General features: G+C 48.9%; 1 protein-coding gene across 1 annotated transcript; it reads right to left on the bottom strand.

Moving 5' to 3' along the window:
- Positions 1–1,269: 1,269 nt before the first annotated feature.
- On the bottom strand, positions 1,270–15,861 carry PDYN (prodynorphin). Its single transcript, XM_005904361.2, has 3 exons — positions 15,264–15,861; positions 4,812–4,959; positions 1,270–3,508 (listed from the first exon to the last, which is right to left on the bottom strand). The coding sequence occupies exons 2-3, from the start codon at positions 4,938–4,940 to the stop codon at positions 2,861–2,863; spliced, it is 777 nt and encodes a 258-aa protein (XP_005904423.1). The 5' UTR covers positions 4,941–4,959; positions 15,264–15,861; the 3' UTR covers positions 1,270–2,860.
- Between the last annotated feature and the right edge of the window lie 968 nt (positions 15,862–16,829).

Raw genomic sequence — 16,829 nt, 5'->3', positions numbered from 1 at the left:
CCTAGGCTAGCAGACAGCAGGATCAGGACCCAAGGGGTAAAAATAACAGAAATCTAAATTTTAACCCAACATAAAGATGGAAACTTCCAGTATGGAATTATTAAGCAGCAGCAATATGTTGTGAAATCTAAGTCAATGCAAGTGTTCAGGCAGATCAAAATTTCTTAGTCTGTCAGTTTGGGCAGAGAGTAGGTGGTTGGAGGAGATAATCTCAACCTTATGTTCTTTCCAACTTGCTAATCCTATGAATATCAAGAATGGAATATTTCTTGAGAAGGATTTCCTGTATACCTTAGGGAGATTCTTTTCCTACCACGGTTTTCCATTATCACCAAGCCCCAGTTGTCTCCTTCACAGCAATTACGAATGTTTTAAATTTTATTTATATTTAAATTTATTTTAAATTTTAGCTTTATACTAATAATTGCCTACTTGTTTATTTCTGTCTCCCCCACCAGGCTATAAATTCCATAACAGCTGAGACCTTATCCATCTTGTTTTCTTGTACCTCTAGCACCTGGCAAAATGCCTTCAATTACTACTTTGTTGAATAATTGAGGAAATGAATGAGATCTCCCTGACTCTGCATTTTCTATGAATTTACTCAGAAAACCAGTGTCCAAGCAGAACCCATAGGTCGGTAGCCACTGAATCTTCCAGTCTTAATTAAAGACATCTCATCTATGTTGCTTAATGAAAGATATCATTTTAGTAAAGGACACTGTGCCCACATTTCCTAGAGTAGTCTTCATCCCTAGGACACTCCCCCTTGTCTGGAGACATTTGCCCTCCAGCCTGGTCATGCAGCACGGGAGACAGCACCCCTCTTCTCTCTCCCCACTGTGTTGCCAGATGTTTGAGCTTTGTCACCATTCCTTAAGGCAGTGTAAGAAAGAAAACCCTCATTTACTGAGTGCCTACCATGTTCTAGTAGCTTTACATATGTGATCACACCTGACCCTCACAGCCACTTTACAAAACTGTCATTGTTCATCTTTATTCTACGGAGGAGGGGACAAAGGCTCAGAGAGGTCATGTGACTTACCTAAGTTCAAACAGATTTCAAAATTAGGACTAGGGTAGTCTGAAGTTTGTGCTCTTTCTGTTAGCCTACATTTAGTTCTTCAACTTGAATATGTGTGTGTGTATGTGTGTGTGTATATATATATATATATATATATTTTTTTTTCCCCCTTTCCCCAGCACTCTTTTCTGAAAAGGATCTTATTACTCTTGGGGACTAAGGTACACACACACACAGAGCCCAAGTTATCAGCATCTTTTTTTTATTTATTGTACTGGAGGAGTTGGAAATAACACAAGCCTGTTTTAAGAACTAAGGAAATTCCAAATAAGTTGAAAAAATGGGATGTTGAAAAACACACAAAATAATTCTAAAACAATCTATACATTTCAGAACATCATGAGAGGCCTGAGGGTTATGCATGAAGAAGTGTGCTCAGTAGCATCTTATACAAAATAACCAAAGTCAAGTTCATTTCCTCCCCATCTAGACCAGACTCCTGGATCCACAAACCGAACCATAATTCCTGGGGACAGTGAAGAGAGAGAGAGAGGTTTGAGAGACAGACAGGGACAGAGGAAGGCAGAGAGACAGGGAGAGAGAGAGGAGAGGAGAGGACTTAGGTTAAGATTGCTTCCTCTGCTTCTGTGTTATTTGAATCAACTCATTTGGCCTCAAGCACTTAATCATTTCATTCCTCTTTCTAGTTTTATTTTGAGGCATTAAGAGGAAAGAATCGCCATGGGAGCTAAAGAGGGCCTTTTCCTCTTTCTAGCTGTTGCTTCTGGATTCCCTTACCCAAGGCCCAATGCATATGTTTGGCCAGATGGCTTGGACTCTTGGTGGCAGATTCAGCTGCTCAAGAACATGGTTGTGCTTAACCTCATCAACTTGACTCAGCGTCAGTTCATCCTGGGGTTGGAGTGTGATACCGATCAGTTTAATTAGTTTAATGAGGGCTGAGGGAACTGGTCCACATTTTGAATCTGTTGCACAGAACAAATTGGTTTGTCTCACTCCTGCTTGATTGTTTCAGCATTCAGAAGGCGAGCGGCTCTCATTAACCATTTTGGAAAAAGATTTTTCACTCCCATCCTCTCCTGTGAGAAGTTGGGTGCTGTCCAGGGTATCAACACGGACTGGAGTCCAGGAACCAGGTTCTTCAAAAGGTGTGTTTCTAAACAACGCAAACTCAGAGTACACTGACTGAACATTTAATCCACTGGGAGACGGAACTCTGTAGCGTAGGAATTCCTGCTCCAATAAAAAGCAGTGTTTGAGCTTTTTGCCTAAAGCATGGTCTCCATAGTAGGGAGAGCTTTTGAGGTTTGAGAATAAACTGTTAGAATTTTTTATATATCTATTTTGTTTTAAATTTCTACCTTTTATATGTTTTATGCTATCTATCTATATAGAAAGATATATATATATATCTGCATGGGAGGGGAATGTTCATTTTTCTTCTGAGGGGCATTGATCAGAATACTTGATCATAGATCCAGAGGGATCAAGAGGTCAGTCTGGATTCCTGGGACTGGAGAGTCATATCAAGGGAATCGATAGCAAAGCTGCTGCTGGTGGTAGTTTTAGAGATGTAGGGTTGAAGCCAAGCACTAAGCCTATTGGAGAGGGAACGTCTCTCCTCCCTCCTCACTGACCCAGACAAACACTGCATCTGGGCAGAAGAGAGGCAGACAAGGTTTGGAAGTCTTGTAGACAATGCTGAACTGAGCACGGGGAATGGGGACCATCTGAGCAGGGGCAGATGAATGAGTTCACTCCAAGCTCCAGGGCATTATGGAAAGCTCCTGACTCAACTCCATGATGGGGAGGTGTTTACACATCAAAAAGCTCTTCATAATAGGCACTGGGGTCTTCCTGAGACCGAGTGACCACCTTGAACTGACGGCGGAGGAAGCCACCATAGCGCTTCTGGTTGTCCCACTTGAGCTTGGGACGGATGCGCCGTAAGAATCCCCCGTAGCGCTTATACAGGTCCTCATGGCCCACCTCACCCCCCTCCCCTTCCCCAGCCTCCTTCCCGGTCACCTCTGAGCTCCTCTTGGGGTATTTGCGCAAAAAGCCCCCATAGCGTTTGACCTGCTCCTTGGGTTCCTCCTCATTGGAATCCCGCGCTTCAGCCTCCAGGGCGCCATCATTCAGCTGAGCATCCCCCATCAACTCAGACTCTGCATCCTCCCCCAACCTGCCAGAGAGACCCCTGAGCTTCTCCGCCAGGCTGCTGCTCAGAGCATTCTTCTCTGCTGGGGTGCTGAGAAGGAATCTGTTTTTCTCTAGTTCCTTCAAGTAGGGCCTGATGTGCTTGGCTGGCTCACTGCTGGACTCTTCCAAAACTGTCTTGCTCTTCAAGTCTTCCTTGCCATTGAGCCCAACGGTGAAGGGAGTGAGGAAAGACAGAAGGCCCTGGCACCTCTCCCACTCCTGAGCAGGCTGCAGGGCAGCCTGGCATTCCAGGGAGCAAACCTGCAAGAAACCCCAAAAGACCACAGTGGTAATGCCACCTCCATCAAACTATCAAGCCACAAGCTCCTGCTCCAGAGAGTCCCCTGTCCAGTGTCTGAGAAAATTAAAAAACCATTACTAAGCAACAGGGCACCCACTTTCATGCTCCCAATGGTGCCTAAAGGTAAGTGACTTTATGCCCATGTGGAGGATGAGGAAAGATGAACCAGCTTTCCCAAGGGCCCATGGCTACAGAGGACACTGTCAAAATTGGAAGGAAAATCTTCCCATAGTGCTCTGCTGGGCTCACCCATAATCTTCTGCTTCTGACTCCAGAGGGACTAGTTAGTTCCCCCAACCTTTCCTGGGTATAAAGGATGCTGCACACACTTTACACAGAGGAATAGAAGCAATGCCGAATGGTGGAAAGAACACATGTAAGGAGTTGTTTAAAGGCTCACCAAACCTGGGATGACTATATACTTCATAAAAGTAGGGAGGAGTCAAACATGATGACGATGGTGTTGATAATGACAGTGACCACAATGACAATACTAGACAGTACTGGAACTTGAACCCACGTTCTAATGCCACGAATCACCATACTTAAGCACTGGGCACTTCTGAGATCAGACCAATACATGGGCAGCACATGGTGTGCTGTGCGCATCTCAGTGAAGAGTGGCTAGAGTTAATACTTTGCATCATCAGCTCATGGAATCACTCCCATTTTGCATGCAAGGACACTGAGGCTCAGAGAGGGGGTTCCAGTGTCATGGAACTAGAAATTGGCAGAACCAAAGCCCATGTTCTGTCTACCATACCCTTGAACCTTTATTACAGCTGTCTGCTGTTGTGGGAGAGGCACAGGGAGGAGCTTGATGCAAAGTATAGCCAGCAAGGCCAGCCAAGTGGTGGTGTAAAGAGCTCCTTCCATGAGATTGACTATATTTGGGAGTGCCCATCAGCCTGGTTGTGAGAAGCCCTGAAAAGTTCATCTTGGGTTGCCAATACCCAAAGTCAACATCACCTCATAAATGACACTCCTTGTTATCAGGCAACAGGCTCCTGGAAACCTGAGCTTTGCTCCCAGACCTGAGTGAGCCTATGGTGGTAAGGTCTGGGGAGGGAACAGGAGTCTGGAAAACAGCTGTCCCTAGCTGCCCAGACTGACCACAGGGCAGCACATAGTCTTCACATTCTGGGATGAGTCTACAGAACAGGCTCACAGCTGCCCAGGCCTGCTACCTTCCCTCTCTGGGCTCCACACACAGACTGCCCCTTCCATGCACTTTGGCATTGAGGAGCCTTGCCTGAAACTCACCAGGGGGTTGATGGGTTGGGGCCCATCCTGGGTCTTCACAGCACACAGGGAGCACTGGGCCAGGCAGTCCGCTGTGACAGAGGGGAGTGCAAGCAGGCAAGCAGCCAGTACCAGACCTTGCCACACCATTCTGTCTCGGCTTTTCCTGCTGGAGAGGGAGAAAGAGGAAAGGAAATCTGTGATCGCCTACTCTGTGCAGTGTGTCCTTAACCTGCAAAGCCAACTTTCGCTGGCAGCACTGCACTGCAAGGCAACCATTTGTGTTCCCATTCTACAGCCAAGAATACAGGCCTATGGAGGAGCAGTGGGTGCCCAAGGCCAGTGGTCAAGGAAGGGAACTAACATGCTGAGTGCCAGCAGTGTACTAAGAGCTTTCCTACATGCTCACATTCAATCTGCCCAACAGCTCTTAATGTGGGTTGTACTGTTAGACAGATAGGAAAGTGGAGGCTCAGAGAGGGGAAGTGATTGCTTACACAGCCAGGAAGTGGACAAGAATCAAAACCCACTCTGACCATTCACCAAGCCAGACGTGGTTATCTGTTTCTCTGCATCCTCTGAAGCTTCTACCCGTTACCCGTTTCCCCTTTTCCCCAGGCTGGCCCCAGCCCAGTCCTTTCTGCTGTGGGCATTTCCCATGCCAGCACTCCTCCTTGCCATGGCTCCACCTTCACCGCTCTCCATGCTGGCCCCCTGCCTCCACTCCTTGCTGGTCCCTCCTGCCCACCTGGACATGCCCTTCTTGGTGTATCAATTCTGGGATCAGAACCATTGGATTGGGTCAGGCTGGGCCTTCTCCTAAATGTCAGAAAAGTGAAGATGCTCAGTCGTGTCCAACTCTTTGTGACCCCAAGGACTGTAACCTACCAGTCTCCTCCATCCATGGGATTTTCCAGGCAAGAATACTGGAGTGGATTGCCATTTCCTTCTCCAGGAGATCTTCCCAACCCAGGGATTGAACCCGGGTGTCCCGCATTATAGGCAGATGCTTTACCATCTGAGCCACCAGGGAAGTACTAAATGTCAGAGACACCCTCAATTCTGACCCTATAGCCAGCTCTTCAACTCTGTATTCTGACCACATTTAGCTACTTGTAAATCCCCTAATGAATGGAGCGGCACCTGTCCCACCTCTGGCCCTTTGCACATGCTAGGGCCAGAGAATCCTCCTAGAAAATCCTCTTCCTAGAAAACCCTCCTGTCCTCCCCTGTTATCTGTCATTTTGGCCCTAGAGTAGATGTCGTCTCCTCCAGGCAGCTTTCTCTGATCTCTTACGTGGAAGGGGTGTTTCTTCTTGTATTTTTCCTGAGATTTGTGCCTCCTCCTTTAAACTATTCCACTTCTCAGTAACTACCTATGTGAGTCTTTAAACTTTGGTTCCACGAAGGCAGGAGCTGTGACTTGTTTTCTTCTCTGAAACACTTTCTCTGTGTTCCCCAAACATGCCAGGCTTGCCCCTACCTCAGGGCCTTTGAACTCCCTGTTTCTCCATCTGTGGTACTGTGGCCTCAGATTTTTACCTGGCTCACTCCTTGTAACTAAAGGAATTTAGTGTCACATCCCCTGGGAGGTGTTGGCTGACCCCAGGGTTTAGCATGGCTTCCTGGTTTTCTTGCATTCCCGTGCTTTTGTTTTCATCGGAACATTCACCATCTCAGACTATCCTACTGTTCGATGCTTGTCATTGTTTATTACATCTCTCCCCTAGAATATTAGCTCCCTGCAGGCACAGACCTTAACTGGCATGTTCCCCACTATAACCCAGCATGCACAAATCTGACCAGCAGATAGCAGGCCCTCAATAAATCCTAAGCAGATGAATTAATGCTTCGCAAAGAGTCTATTAAAGGCTGTTCCTTTCATAGTTAACTCCTTATAAACCAAATATCAAGATGCAAAGCTGCCAAGTAGGAGCACAGAGCTGGAAATGGGCAGGGCTGTAACACTCTCTCCATCTTGGTCTCTGTAATCTGCTGCCTCCATCACTGCTCTCAGAGACAGCTGTCTCCTCCCTCCCCGCTCCATCCCCCAGATCCTCCTGCACATTGCCGTGTTTGCTCAGGTGATGAGGGGGAGTTATAAGATTCCACCTGTGGCTCCAGGGCTCCATGCCATAGCCCAGAGCTGGTCTCAGAGCACATAGGAGGTTTCCCTCTAAAGCATGCCTGACAAGGAGCCGGGCCACCATCGATGGAGCCGCTCCTGTGCTTCGGGCCTTGACTGAGCCCCTACGTCTGTTGTCTCATCCATCCATGCCCAGGGAGAAGGACACTTCCAGTTCTGTGAGTTCCCCGTGCCCTCCAGTGAGTGGTGAAAGTGGGGTGTAGGCCCATTCTCTTCGACTCACCACATGTGTGCTTGTAATGACTACAGTTTCTAGAACCATTTTGATTTATTAACATTTTGATTTATGAACCTCCCTCCAGAGGGCCTCATGCACAAGGCTTTTACTTGCATATTATTCCCAACCCACCTGCCAAGTGTAAGAGGTGGGCCTTCTTATCCCCACTTTGTATATGAGAAACTTGGTGCTCAGAGAGGCTTGGCAAATCTCCTGAGGCCACACAGCGATCAAAGGTGAGAACTCAGGCTCATCTGAGGCTGGGCTAGTTCTGTTCTCCTAGGTACAGAAGCTCAGAGAATAAACCTCACGTAGGTGGGCCTGGGTCCATCCCACGCCTCTCTCCTTCCTCGAGTTTTTCTCATGCTCTATCAGCTGCTGAGCGGATTTGGGTTCCAGGTCAGTGAGCTGTGCTATTTATGTGCAGATATAAAGCAGCAGCTCATGTTTTCCTCCTATCAGCGATGGCTGGGCTGGCCTGGTACAAGATTAGCAAGGTCTTGCTCATCCACTGGGGACGGGCAGCAGCACCACCCTCTCTCTCCTGGCCGGAAGCTTCCTGTCAGTGGCTACAGTAGGAAGCTGGATTTGAGATCTCACAGTCCCACACAAATACAGTGACAATATCCCTTCCTTTCATCCATTTCCTTTATATTTAGCAATGATCATTCTAGCCAATCTGATGGCTGGTGAGCATTCATGATGTTCTGAGTAACGTTCATGAATGAACTCATTTATACTCACAGCAACTGTGTGGGGTGGGTACTATTGTCATGCCCACTTCACAGATGAGAAAACTGAGTTAAGACGCCTGCAAAGACTCTAGAGCTAGTTAGCAGAAAAGCTGGAATTTGCACCCAGGCAGTCTGGCTCCAGAGCCCACCTTCCTAACCAACAGGTATGGCCCCAGCTCCTTCAAGGCACCCCAGCCTCCAGCTCCTTCCTCCTGCTTCCAGAACTGCCTCTAATCTTGCCCCCCGAGAACCCTGCACAAGCACCCAGAGGACAATTCTGAATCCAGTCTGACTGCACCCTGCCCTGCATTCAGCTTCTCCATCACCTTTGAGAGGACCTGCCCCTTAGCCAGGCTGTCCAGGGCTTTCCTGCCGAGGAGAGCCGCCGTTGACCAGCTAACCATGTACTGGGCCCTCTGCTGAGTCCTGTATGTGTCTCAGTATAAGGGGTGCTTGTAACAACCCCCTAAGGCTGGGACTGATATTCTCCCCATTCTACAGTGAGGAAGTAGAGGCACAGAGAGATCACACCATTTAAGCAAGGAACCCCAGCAAGGACACGCAGGCAGGCTGGGTGTGAGCTCCGTCTGACCTGGGCCTGACCATATCACCTGCAGTTCTACAAGAAATGCCCTCTGTGCCCTGTCCCCCAAACTTTTGCACATTTATCACCACCTCCACACTCCCGTCTCCCTCTGACCTGCCTGCCTCTCATTGTTCTTTGAAACTCAATCTTAGTTACCTCCTTCAGGAAGTCTGTCTAGATTAGGCTTCTCTGACTGCTCAAAGTTCTCTGTGTATCACACAACTGCCTCCTTCTAAGTTCCCTGCCAGGGCAGACTCAGTAAGTGCAGAGTCCCTGAGGTGAGAGAGGCTGTGTGTGAGGATGACAAGGAACAGCATAGAGAGGAGAGAGGAGATGTGGGCAGAGGCCACGTGGTGTCAGACCTTGCAGGCCAACGTGCAGCTTGCATTTCATTCTAATGTGATGGGAAAACTAAGGAAGTTAGATTGTTAAATGAATGAATGAACGATGATGTCCCCTGCAGAGAAAGCAGAGCTAGAATAGGAACAAGAACATTCTACACATGTGTAGAATGAATAACAGGCAACCCTGGATCTCTCAGAAACCCAGTTTGAATTTTTCTGACTCACACTTCTGTGCCCCCAGAGAAACCCCACTGATCCATAGGACTTCTAAAACCAATACCTGCTAAAGAAATTCAGCAGGTGTTAATGAAACCATGGGGAGAGGTGGGGGCAGGCCCAGGGAAGAGAAGAGGCAGAGTGGAAAGGGGAGAGAGGAAGAAGGGGAATCAGACCAAGGGAGTGAAGTAAGGGAAGGAGGGGACAGGGAGGAAGTGAAAACCAGTCAAAGACAGAGAACAGGGAGAGAGAGGGGGAAGTAGCTAAAGCAGAGACACAGAGAAGCAGAGGAGAGAGAGGCAAGGCTGTCGAGGGGAAGACGCAGAAAGAGCGGATGGGGGCAGAGGAGGAAACGGGGAGTATGAAGGATCCATTCCAACTTCACTTGGGCTACAGGAGATGGAAACGAAAAAGGCAAAAAGGGGTAATAACATAGGACCTAGAACATCGGAGAAACAAACAAAAAAAAGGTGTTGAACGAATTAAATGCCATGAATAGAGACCTTACTGATCCTTCCAGGTGGCTCAGACGGTAAAGCGTCTGCCTACAATGCCTACCATGTGGGAGACCTGGGTTCAATCCCTCGGTCAGAAAGATCTCCTGGAGAAGGAAATGGCAACCCACTCCAGTATCCTTGCCTGGAAAACCCCATGGATAGTGGAGCCTGGTAGGCTACAGTCCATGGGGTTGCAAAGAGTCGGACACAACTGAGCGACTTCACTTCACTTCAGAGACCTTACTATGTACTGATGGGTTGAGAGCTCTGTGTTCATCAATCCAATAACAGAGCCTACTCAGTGCCAGGCTGTGTGTTACCACTTTACACGTGTTATTCTCACCCCCACAACACTCACGCTGGCATACCCACTGCATGTGGGGCAAGACTGAGGCTGGGAGAGGAGTTCCTTGCCCAGGTTTCCTTGGCTTGTAAGGGGGAGAGTTAGACCTTCGAATGGATCTCTCTGGTGTCTAACAGCAACACATCAGCCCTGAGGTTTTCCTAAACAACCCTGCTTCCTTCCTTGTGTAGGATAAACAAATTATTGAGTAACGTCAGTTGAGTCCCCCGGGAGCCTTTTCGCCTTTGCTGTGAGGATTAGCTTGGAAGTCATACATCAGAGATAGCCCTGCCGGCTCATCCCCGACTTGGGAGGAGTCAGGAGAAAAGGAACTTTGCTGTTCAACTCTGTGTGAGACGCGGAAGTGAGTCTGCTGAATGAGCTCGAGGGGCAGTGAGTCAGCGCACAGACCCCGGGGACGGGGCCGAGGTATGGGGCTTGCAGAGATATCTATGCTGAAGGAGCCTCCGAAGGGCCTCCCAAAGGAAAACCTCTGCACTTGCTAGTTTAGGAAGCATTTCCTCAGCCACCACCTCGAGGCACATTGTGACAGCCCAGCCAGGAAAGCAGGGGCTGGCTGGGGAGAAGGGTGACTCTCTCCTAAGGGAAAAGGACATTTTGGACTCGTCAGCCTCCATAATCACATGATCCACTCCCTCTAATAAATCTTTCTCTGTATGTACACATCCCACCATTTCTGTTTCTCTGCTGCTGTTGCTGCTGCTGCTAAGTCGCTTCAGTCGTGTCCGACTCTGTGTGACCCCATAGATGGCAGCCCACCAGGCTCCTCTGTCCCTGGGATTCTCCAGGCAAGAACACTGGAGTGGGTTGCCATTTCCTTCTCCAGTGCATGAAAGTGAAAAGTGAAAGTGAAGTCGCTCAGTCGTGTCCGACTCTTAGTGACCCCATGGACTGCAGCCCACCAGGCTCCTCCGGCCATGGGATTTTCCAGGCAAGAGTACTGGAGTGGGTTGCCATTGCATTCTCTGTTTCTGGAGAACCCTGATTCATACACCATCCTGTTTGTTTACTGTCTTGTGACAAAAGCACAGCTGAGCACTGAAGCAGGTACCAGACTGCCCAAAAGTGTTCCCGTCTAGTCCTTTACAGAAAAAGCTTGCTGATCCCTGCTTTCATTATTTTATAGCCCTTTTATAATTCTAATTATTCTAACAGTTTTGAAGCTGATTTTCTTGGGGAAATCAGAGACTAATCACCCCCTCCTCCCAGCCCCTGTCTTCTCATCTGTCAATGGGCTGTGTGTCGCCTGCCATCGTGGCTCCATTCGGACCCCTGGACGGACCCAGTAAAGGCCAGCGCACCATAGATCTTTCTTCACCAAGGGCCCAGAGTTCCTTCAAAGGTAAGGGACTGCTTGCCCTCTTCTCCCCTCTCAATATTTCTACCTATAGTTAGAGGGCTCTGAGGAGCAGCGAGCATTTTCATTTAAAAAGCCAGCAAGGAATAATAATGGCTTGATTTAACATCACAATTATCTCTCTGAGCACTTTATCGCATATGATTATCCCTATTTGATAGAAGAGGAAATGGGAAAAGGTAGAAATGAAGTCACTTGTTTAAGGTCACAACATGAGTCAGGAGGGAAATGGAGACAGAATTGGAGCCTCCCACACCCAGGCCACGACTCCAGCAAGCGCTGCGCTGCCAGTTTGGGCCAGACCCCAGTCTCCCATGGACCCTCCAGGGTGGTGCTAGTATTATAGGCTCAGGCTCCTGGTGGAAGAGGGAGGACCATGTGACAGAGCCCCCCACCCCTCACCCCAACGCCTAAGCAGGTGTGTAGCTGAGACAGAACTCAGTCCTCCTCATGGCCTTCTGAGGGCCCAGCAAAGGCCTGTATCTCAACAACAACATCCTTTAGTAGGCTCTGGTAGCCTGGGCACTATTAGCCCATCTACTCGGTGGGAAAACAGAGGCTTGGAGAAACAAAATGACTGGGCCAAGAGGCCAGGGCACAGGGCGCAGGCTGCTTAGCGCCAGCCTGAGACTCTGCTCCGCAAACCACCTGAACTCTAGGCATGATCACGGTCCTGAAGACCAGACTGTTCCAGGACTTTGACCCCACTCAAAAATACATAAAGTTCACCTTTGTGGGTCTCCAGTGGGCTGGCTAGCAGAATCCCCTCACCCCAGACTGGAAAACGGCACTTCTGTTAGGCCCTTAGAGTCATTAACAAAGAATGGATCATCAACCTAGAGGTTGAACAGAGGGACCACCCTGCAAACCATGGTCATGACTGGATCATTAAGTATAGTTTTGAAAGAATGCCTTTTGAGAGCAGGATTCCTATGGAATTCTGACCCTTTGTTATCAGATGCAATTAAGAGATGGAGAGAAAAGCAGTGGAGGGTGGACAGAGAGATGGAGGTGAAAAGACAGACAGAGGGAAGAGAGGATGAGAAGTAAGGAGAGTGGCTAAGGGTTGCATATGGAGAGAAAGAGATGAAGTGCCTAGAAAAGCAGAGAGTAAGATGACAGGCCATGAGGGAGAAGAAAATACAGAGGAGACGCAGAAATGGGGAGAGGGTGAACGGGAATGAGAGGGAGAAGGTACAAAGAAGAGGAAGGCGGAGGAGAGGGGACAAGAGGTGGGAAAGAGAGAAAGCAGAGAGCAAGTGGACCTTGATCAGGAGGTTGACCTCCTATGTGAATCACAAACACCAATTCCCTTCTCCCTCAATCCTCTGTTCTGCCCTGCATTTCCAGTGGCCAGTGGACCAGAGGTCCAATCACACAATGATTGCTCTGTAAGCTCTTGTCAGGTTAAATCAAACTGTCCAGTAATAGGCCAAGGGACCCAATGCTGATGAACACGTTGGCCCTGGTGAGCAAGCCTGTGACCTGCCGTAACCACTCCGGCCAGGGGTATGGCTGGAAAGATCCAGGAAGAGGCCTCCTGAGCCAAGAGATGTGCTTCATGGCCCTGGGCCATTGCCCTGCCCCCAGGAGCTTCCATCTGGACCCAGGCTGGAGGGATTAATGACATCTAACTTCATAGTAGCCAGGGACACTTCTCCATCTCCAGGGCCTGATCCTGGGCTTACCTGAGTGTCTCCGATGTTTACTGTCTGTCACAAAGGCCAACTCTGTTGCAGTGAAATCGTTTTAGCCCTTTGTCAGATCCAGTGAGATTAGCCAACATTTATGGGCTGGGATGAGGGAAAACGGGTGAAAGATATCAGCTAGCTGACTGCACTTTCTCAGACATGCGATGGAATCAAATCACCAACTATTGATCCCGCTTAGAAGATGGAAGACATCTAATAAATACAATAATTGTGCAAGAATGGCCCGAGAAGTGGGCAGTGGGCGGAGTGGGAGAGAGGATCAATCAAGAAGACACTTCAAGCCTGAGGCAGGAGCTGAAGACATAAAAGTCTTCTGTTGGTGTGGAGAGAGGGGAGGGGGCAGGGAGGGGAGTGCCAGCCCCACAAACAGAAGTATTAGACACTACATCACATTTCCTGGCTGTAGCACACAGCGAGATGCAGTGGGATGATAGGCTGGGGGGCGGGGATGGCTCCATTTCTGACACTTTGAACAGTGAAAACTTGAGGAGTCACAGGAGCATTTGCTGAGCACCTACTAAATGCCAGGCATCTTACTGTATCTATCCCGTGAGAATCTCACAATAACCTCAGGAGGTAAAATTACTGTCCTTATTGCCCAGAGGAGCAATTGCCCAGTAGGGAGCACTACTGTGCCCGGTCACACAGCAAATGAGTGGTGGATCTGGGACTTGAACCCAACACTGTCTTGGGTGTTGTGAGATGCTCATTTAGATGTCAAATGAAAATCTCCTGGCTCTTCAAGACCCTAATTCCTCTCCATATGCTTAAGGGGACAAGCCTCAGAGCTGGTCCCTTTGCCCACTCTACTAAAAAACGTGCTAGATTCTGCTAAGAAGTCTCTGTGGTTATCCCCTCCCAGCTGTAGTGGAAACACGGGATTCACCTGCCACCCATCACACCTCTAGCTCCTCTGGGGCAAAGCAGTGGGCTTGAGATCCCTTCAGCAACCTCCCCCAGGCAGCACAGCTCCCCCGGCTAGGGCTGCTGCAACAGCTCCCCCACGCAGATCTCAAAGCCTGGAGATAAATGACCTGTAAAAATAGAACAAAAGACAAGGTGGGGGGAGCCCTGGGGGGGAGAAGGTGAGGGAAAGAGATGGAAGGTGCAGCGGTGGCTCAGGGGTGCAGGGGGAGAAAATGCAGAGAAGAGGATTGACATGCTGTAACGTTTGGCAACAGATCTTCACTGGAAAGCCTGTCAAATTAGAAAGACAAGACTTGTATATTTTCCCAACCCTTGGGGAAAAAAATGGTAATGAAGACTTTTGGTCTGTGGGAAGGGAACTGAAATCAGATCCAATAACCTGAAGAGGTTGTTTCTCTTGGGAAGCTTGGAGGTTTAATTAAGGAATGTTTGTAAAGCTTGGAGAGATTCTATATAAAAGATAACCAGGAAAAAGTCTGAGGTCACAGAACTTACTATTCAATCTGGGAGTCATCAGCAAGTTCCCCCCCACCAACCCCCAAAGCTCACCAGCCTTTTTTGCAAGTCAAACTTTGAGATTCAATAATACTTTCTTTGAATGCAGATATCTTTTTACCAGAGCAAATGTCTTTCCCATCTGAGTTTCCTTCCCACCTAGCCTTGACTCCCTGCCTATAATTTACAAGAAAGCAACAAGTCCTCTCAAAGTAAGACCGACAAGAAATATCCTGCTATGCCCATGTCTCCTGGCATGCTGTCATTCTCTCTGCCTGTTCCCTCCCAACAAAACAACCCCAAACTTCATTTCTGTGTAAAATCACATCATAGGAAGCCCTCAAGCCAGCACCCTGTCAGCAATTAAACACGATCCAAAAGAATGAAAAGGCTGAACTTGGTTATACATTGATGTACATGATACATGGTAAATGCCAGAGCTCTGACATCTCATTAATGTCCCCAAGCTCTTGTTCTGTAAGTCCAGTGAGAATCACTGACCTTTAAAATTACCCTGATGAGCTAAACCTTTCATTTCTTTCATCCAGGGCATCCTGCTCTCACATGGACACCGCTGTGGGGAGGCAGCCTGCCAGAGGAAGAAGCACCCCGCAGACAAAACCTAGGGGTGGTCCTCTTGGGAGGGACCAACCCACCTGTTCAAGACAGGGCTGTACAGAGAAGGAAATTCTGAAGAGCAGTCTGTCTCGCACTGATCTGGCTTTTGTAAACTAACCGCATAACTCTTACTACCTCTGCCGGACAGTCAGACCCAAACCTGAAATTCCCCAGCCCAAGCTCCCACCTTCTCCAGGTTCAGAGAATCAGGAAAAAATAAATAAAACCAAGAGAGGGTTGCAGCACCCTCTGGATATTACCTGTGTTCCTCTTTGTCCCTGAGCAGCTTCAGGCCCAGCAGGTCGGAGGGTGGTGGCAGCAGGTGACTGGTCCAAGACTCAGGGATTGTCCTGACTCCAGCTCAGAAGGAGGTGTCAAAGAGGCAGCTGTGAGCACAGCCAAAGCCCCTCAGAATGGCAGTTCTGGTGCCTCGGCCCCCTTTTTATGGACTAGAGCCTCCCCCTGTCGCTCAGCCCTTGCTCAGCACAGGCTGCTCAGAGCCAATGGGGAAGTAGCTCAGAGCAGTCAGAGGCACAGACCCCCGGGCCCTTCAACTCGAACTCCCTGGGCCCCACACAATAGGCTTCTCTTCGTGACAGGGGATGTGGGGGAGGAAGGCAGCCGCGTTGGGAGGGGGGAGGATCCTGTGTGTAGTGCTGTTTGTCACTTGAAATCCGGCCACTTCAGTCTTTGATGCATTTCCAGGAGAGTGTCACAGAAAAAAAGAGAGAGAGGTGGGGAAGGACAGAGCCAGGAAGAGTTAGAGAGACAGAGAGAGACTCAGAGAGAGAGAGAGAGATATGGAGACCGAGAAAGAGAAACAGACAAACGGATATGGAGACAGAAAGAGACAAGAGACAGAGTCAGAGAGAGACAGAGAGATAAATAGACAGATGGACACACAGAGAGTCAGACAGAGATAGAGAGACAGAGGGAGACCGAGAGGGAGGAACAGAAAAACAGATATAAAGACAGAAAGAGACAAGAGACAGAAACAGTCAGAGGGATACAGAGACAGATGGACACAGAGTCAGACAGACAAACAGATAAGAGACAGAGAGATTCAGACAGACATAGAGACAGAAGGAGACAGAGGGAGAGAGAGAGTCAAAGAAACAGAGAGCAAAACAAAGATTCAGAGAGAATCAGTAACAGAGAGAGACCATGTCAGAAGACAGGGAGCGATACAGACAAAGCAGGGAAGAAGGAGTCAAACACAGAGACACAAGGAGAGGGTCGACTATCAGAGAGAGGAAACCCGGAGAGACAGGTCGAAACAGAGAGACAGTCAGAGGAAGCGAGCTAAAGAAGCCAGGGCAGAAGACAAACTCAAGAGCCACACGACAAACAGATGCAGAGACAGAGGCTATGAGTCCTGTGAGAAGAAAGGGAAGAGGCAGAGGAAGCCAGCAGGGCGTGAGCGGCCCTGGGCTGCGTGCTGTGGCAGCTCCGTGCACGGCTGGCGCATGTGTGTGCTGGAATGTTTTTTTGTGTACATTTGCCTGCAACTGACAGTCGACTCTGGTACATGCCTGAGCTGGTGCCAGGCACAACCAGCCCTGGCAGAAGCACAGCCCTTCCCCAGCAGCCAGGAGCCACGGTTTATTTTTCTCTGGCGGCAACACAGAATGAATATCATGAAATCCTCCTCAAAATCTGGGCTGCAGTGTGCCTTTGCATGCACTATGGGCGGGGAGCAAACCCACCTCGTGGGCACCCTCAGCCTGTGCAGGGAGCAGTTTGAAGACTGTGCCTTTTGTGGCTCCAGATACCTTCTAGCATATAGGGGATCTCCGAGTTTGGAAGAGAACGCACTTCTCCCCTCA

The sequence above is a fragment of the Bos mutus genome, chromosome 13 (genome assembly GCF_027580195.1).
Source record: "Bos mutus isolate GX-2022 chromosome 13, NWIPB_WYAK_1.1, whole genome shotgun sequence".
NCBI lineage: Eukaryota > Metazoa > Chordata > Mammalia > Artiodactyla > Bovidae > Bos > Bos mutus.
The sequence above is the reverse complement of the archived record's forward strand: the minus strand, read 5'-3'. Positions and strand labels throughout refer to the sequence as shown.